At 37.4% G+C, this 6,000-nt stretch overlaps 1 protein-coding gene across 3 annotated transcripts in view; it reads left to right on the top strand.

Moving 5' to 3' along the window:
* MYO1B (myosin IB) overlaps positions 1–6,000 on the top strand; it is a 101,304-nt gene that overhangs the window by 57,739 nt on the left and 37,565 nt on the right. For all 3 annotated transcript variants that reach the window (XM_009334196.1, XM_009334195.1, XM_009334197.1), the window contains exons 11-12: positions 316–402; positions 727–792. In XM_009334196.1, coding sequence (XP_009332471.1) covers positions 316–402; positions 727–792 — 153 coding nt within the window. The remainder of the gene's footprint in view (positions 1–315; positions 403–726; positions 793–6,000) is intronic.

The raw sequence follows: 6,000 nt of genomic DNA, 5'->3' as shown, positions 1-6,000 counted from the left end.
TTGTTTGGGATTAGGATGGGGGATGTGAGTCTTCAGAGGATATCCGGATGAGCAGGAAGGGAGTCGAAGTGTCCTGATTGTGGCTGCTGTTCCAGGCAGCTGGTGGCCAGGAAGGCAGAGGGGTGCACCAGCAAGCCGCCAGTGCTGCCGAAGTGTCCTGGCACCCCTGGTCTGGCTCCGGTGCCTGCTTAGGCAGAGGCACTGCTGCCTGAGCCATTCTCACTCTGTTCACGGCACCTTTAAGATACTTCAGTAACATAAAAAGTTTGGGATTAGCCCAGCACTTGTAACATTTTTCTTCCTTCTTCTCTTTAGGCTTATTACGCCCGTGATGCTCTGGCTAAGAATTTATATAGTCGACTGTTCTCTTGGCTTGTTACCAGAATCAATGAGAGCATTAAGGTATTGTTGGTTTGTGCCTGTAAAAAAATCAATAGAAATCCTTTAAATTAAAGTGGACAGTAGAACTGTATTTGCCAATTTCATTTTTCCTGGTTGCACGCTGTTACACATGGTACAGGTGTATGACTGTATTGCAGCTCAACAAATTGCTGTCTGCTCTGTTTTTAAGCTTTTGAAAATATTCACGTTAAGTGTATTTTGGGAAACCATACTTGACATTTTAGTTTACAGAATTTGACAGCCTACTTTGAGATACATTAGTTTTCTTGATTCCCAAGTATGAAATGTTCAGATGACTGACTCAATGTTTAATTTTTTTTTAAGGCACAAACAAAAGTGAGAAAGAAGGTAATGGGAGTGCTGGACATCTATGGCTTTGAAATTTTTGAGGTAAGACCTTTATAATGGTAAACACTTAATGTGAGAGCTATTATTAAAGCTTAATAGAGTAGTTCATTAATTTGTAATCAGAATACATGTAATTTGAATCGTGTGTCATTCCTGACAAAAAAACACTAGAAAAGTAAGCCAAAGAGAGATGTCTTAGCATGTCTGGCAATTGAAACAAAAATTTATGAAAGCCAAACTGGTGTTTTTACACCATAGGTAAATAAATATTTATGATGGGTAAACTAAATATATTTTGTTGTGACATACATTCTGAGCATAAGAGGAACTCTGGCAGTGTCATTTCTGCCCTGAGGCATTTTGTGGATGTCTTTGAACAAGCTTTGTATCCTTTAAAAAACACAACAAAAACTATACTTTTTTTTCCTGTCACAATTAAACAAGGAATTATATTCCATTTCATCTCAGTTCACTTAGATAAATATTCTGTACCGATTCCTAGCTAACAATCTGTGGCTCACTGCTGTTTGTTTATGATAGTATTTTTAGACTGGTGGTATTTTGAAACAAAAACTATCAACAAGGATTTTTTAATTGGGTTAGAGAACACCAAGGAGAGGGAGTTTTCATAAATCTTATTCTGACAGTTTATTTTAAGAGATTTATAGAACTTGGTTGGAATCTGTATAGTGTTTAAACTAGAAACTCAACTGGGGAGAAAAATCAGTAGAAAACATGCAATCCTTACCCACTTCCCTACATACCTCTTGAAAATCCAGGGAGTGTGTTTAAACTGTGTAGAAGATGGGAACAATCCAGGAAAGAGTAATTATACATGGGACGGTGGTGTAAGTTTTATTTCAGAAGCATAACATCAAAGTATTTGCAAATCCAAATACCTCTATGAAGGGGAAAAACAAAGCTCATACTTGCTTCAAGTGTTTACTAAGCTAGGTTGTATTGTTTGCATTAAACATAAGAGCATATTTATGAAAATATATTGCAAGCAGTCAGGTGGCTGAATGGAGATCTCGGTGCCAGATCTCTTTGGAGCTGGTCCTTGACGTACCTTTAGAAAGCTGGACACTGGAATGGTACTGCTGGCAGGGCTCTTGTTTTCACTAGCTCTTTCTTTTATGTTTGATTAGGGATAAATATGTAGGGTGAGGTGGGAGACAGAAGCTTGCTCTAGTACACAAGCCAACTGAGTAATTGTGTTTGTGGGATGATGTTCCAGAGACAAGGTTGTTTCTCGCATGTAATTTTCTTTTTTTGTAGGAGTTCAACATCTTAGAAGGTCATAAGTAAGTAGTTGAGTACAGCAGATGTAGTTTTGCAGACAAAAAATGAAAAAACAAGGCTCTTTTCACTTTCCTATCATACTGAATTACAATGTAGCTTTCCCAATTCATACAAACTCAAAAGCTTTAAAATAATATGGGTAGTTATTGTTGACTCCTTTAAATGCTGAGTATTGTTTCTACTGGAAAAGGTGGGAAAGGTTTGCCTTGTAACTTGAGGATCAAATTCGTCAGTACATTCATACAAGACGGGACTCTTCCTCTTATGAGTTAAGACCTGTGGTGAGAGCACTAGCCAGGCAGCTTGGTACAGTGTCACAGAAATAATGGAATTATTTCTGAACATTCAAAACGGGAGTCAGGTAGTATGCCAGAAACATACATGGCTTGTACTATGCCATATTTTAATTTAAAGATATTTGAAAAAGGAACTTGATTGGTTTAGGTATCTAGAGGTAACGAGTACAGTTACTGGTATTGGGACAGCGTGGCAGTACTGTAGTTCAAAGGGTCAATCATAGAAAAACAATCCATTAGAAAATCCTGAATCAGCTGTATGTCCAGTACCACCCACTTAGCCATCCCTGTGTTTCCAGACAGGTTAATTTTATAATCAGAAACTGCTGACTTATTCTCAATTGAATCAAAAGCAAAGATATTCTTTCAAGGCAAAACAAAATTAATTTTCTATGCAGCTCTAGTTGGAACAAAAGACGATGTTATGTCATAATCCGTAAATTGAGTAAAATAATTCTGTAATGAACACTGTATAGGCAAAGTGTAACCGGTCTTGTGGTTGCTTGAATGAATGTAAATGTAGTAAGGTCAATTAAGAGGATGCCTGCCAAATATTTTTATGTTGAGTTTTGTAACAAATGATCGAATCTCACAAAAATTATTAAAGATCTTGAGAAAATGCTTACAAAAAAACAGTTATTGCTGAGAATTTAAGTAACCACTTCACAGAAAACACAGTTTAAAGTTATTTGTATTAAAACAAACAATAAATGAATGAAATTTTAACACTGTACAATACCATAACTCAAGAAAAATTCAATAATGTCTTAAGATTTATAGTGTAAAAAGTATAGTGGAATTTGGAGTGTTTTGCAGTGTGGTACATTTGTAAACATGATGGCTAAACATTCAAAATATTGGGTGAGGTGTAGCTAATGGCAGTAACTATATCCATCTAATTATAAATTACGTAAAACCTCTGACTGAAAATGTGCAGTTCCCTTTTGAATCTAATTCTTAAGTCAGATTTTGATTTTCATGTTTGTTCTTGAAGGTTAAAACTAACATCATCTCTACAAAGAATGTTTTTTGGCAAAACTGTATTTGAAAGACTTCTTCATCTGTAAACTTGTGCATTTTAAACTTGTAAGCTATTTGATATGCGGAAGGTAAAAAGGCCTACTTTAATCATGTTTCTACTCAGGAAGCAGAGAGGTTTATCATTAGTGCATGTTCTTTGACCTAAAATGTCCTTGTACCCTGGAGACAGAACATATCAAAAATCATAGAAGGTGTAGTAGGAGTTTTTATATACATGCTAAATACTTACACATGAAGCTTAATACCATTGAAATAAGTAGCAAGCTACATGTTTCCTGAAGGGTGATTTTTATTTATTTTTTATTTATTTATTTTCTTCAGTATTACACTTACCTATCAGGATCGCTGAAAGAATAAACTAATGATACTTTAGTTTACCTGTTTTGTTCTGAGATTCTCACTTAAAAGTTATTGGAATACATTATAGAATAGTCTGCTTCCACTGCAAAAACATTAGTTTGCTACAGAATTTTGAGGTTTTTGTTTTGTTTCATAATGGGCAGGGCAGACAATATTTCTTGGGCCTTATTCCTGTTTAGGACGATTCCTTAGATCATCCTACAATTCCTCCTGTAAAAAGAGTAAAGAAATCCAGATTTACCATTCTGAAAGATGCTACACTTCACCTTCTAATGACAATAGCAGTCTTGTTCTATTATATGCAAATTGAAGCTTATATAAATGAGTTATGTTTTCATCTAGTTTTGAAAGATTACTTTATTTACTGTCCACTGTATTTTCTACCATTTTCTGTAATTTAAGATGAAGTTAACTTGCAAAGTAACTGGAGGTTTCTTGAAACTTAATAATGCTGGTATATACTTTTTGGGATTTGGTTTCCGCTAGTATTTTTATCAAGCACAAAACCCATTTTTCAGACAAACCCAAAAGCTATCCAAGAAAGCAGATTTAAGGACTTGGCTGTCCAAAAACTCAGATTAGGGAATTTAAATCTGTCGATAATCTCAGCCTCTGTGGGTTTGGCAGATGTCAACAGCAAGCTTGGCTAAACAATCCACAAAATAAGTGCTGTAAAGATGTGTTTATTTTTGAATCCTGCAATGCCCTTTGCGGTAAGCTCTATGCTGGGACTGAATGTTTTGAAAGCGAAATGCTGAAATTTTGGGTGTCCCTGTGTGAATTGTCTATGGGCAAGGATTTAGGGACCAGGATTAGTGTGAAAATGCAGGCTACAGGAGCAGGTTGGTTCTGTAATGCCGCTGAAGCTCGAGCAATGGATTGAAGCCTGACACTAATTGCTCCAAGTATGTTTATCCACTTTTTTGAGCAGCTGAATGCGTAATCAATCTGCAGTCTAGACTGCGATTTGAGATGGGGTAGGGATGATGGTTGGTGGCACTGGGAATTTCAGAACCAGCTCGATTGCAGGCTTCCTGGGGTAGGTTTATGGCTGGTCCCGCTTTATTCCATGTTCGATTCTGTATTTTGGGGCAGAAGCGGTTTCCGCATCTCTGCAAAATGTCGGGGTAGGGCTGTGGAAGGGCTGGGGTTTATGAAAAAGAAATGAAGGCAGATGACTGAGGGCCTGGCAGGTTTCAACAGAGATGAACAGAAGACTCATTCTGTTTGGTTTGGACATTTAATTTTCTGTCGTGTGCGTCTCCTGTGTAGACAAGGGCTAGGGTATGTAAAAATGAATGTCATGGAGCAAGTGTGAATATTTCATCCTGCCTAGCCTTCAGAGATAAAAATGTCTGTCTGTGCTAGTTGGCTTAAGGGCTTTATTCTGAATTTTCAGGCGCCACTATGTAGCTGGTCCACATGACAAAGCTAATAATTTGGAGTGCAGTTTTATGAAAGTTAAGGCTGCCAAACAAGGCTTATTCTTGAAATTTGCCAGGTCCTGAGAAGACAGTTTGAGAGTGTGAATGCTTTCTGCTCAATCCCTTGGTGGAGCAGGTTGTTCCACGTATTTTAGCCTGACAAGAAGCACGGATGCACCGGGGATAGAGCTGCAAAAGTAAGGGCTGCAGAAAGAGAGGGACTGTTTCCATTTGGTCCTCAGACATCTGCTGAGGGTTGACCTGAGGTAATGTGAATGCCTTGTCTTTGGGGACAGCATCTGACCAACTCCTTTTACTCCAGGTACACAAGAACATGCAAAGACGTGGCAGCATCCATCACATTCTGCATAAAACCCATCAGTAAATAAAAATACCACCACCAAAAGAGCCAAACAAGCCACCCAGCAGTAAAACCACATCCATTTCACATAGTCTGTGATGCACTTTGATAGTGCTTCTATTTATTTACGGCAATTAGCTTGTTTCTTGCGTGTAGAAGTCCCTTGTGGTGATGGAAAACAGCTTGGTCATATTGCATGTACTATGTAAACTGTCATCTGGACATTGATAAAATGCCAATATCTTTATTGAGGGAATCAGTTAGAAATATGAAGAATGCAGTTTCATTATATTAACATATTCATAGTTGTGGTAATTATCTGTTTTTAGAGGGAGGTAACCAAATAAGGAGGGGATAAACATTGAAAATACCTTCCTGAGATGTTTAAGGCATGAAAAAATTGGGGAGGTATTTCCACTTTTACCATAAACCTATACGACCGCTTGGTTCGGTTGCTGAATAGTTG

The sequence above is a fragment of the Pygoscelis adeliae genome, unplaced genomic scaffold, assembly GCF_000699105.1.
Source record: "Pygoscelis adeliae isolate BGI_AS28 unplaced genomic scaffold, ASM69910v1 Scaffold251, whole genome shotgun sequence".
Classification (NCBI taxonomy): Eukaryota; Metazoa; Chordata; class Aves; order Sphenisciformes; family Spheniscidae; genus Pygoscelis; species Pygoscelis adeliae.
This window is presented reverse-complemented; position numbering and strand designations above follow the sequence as displayed.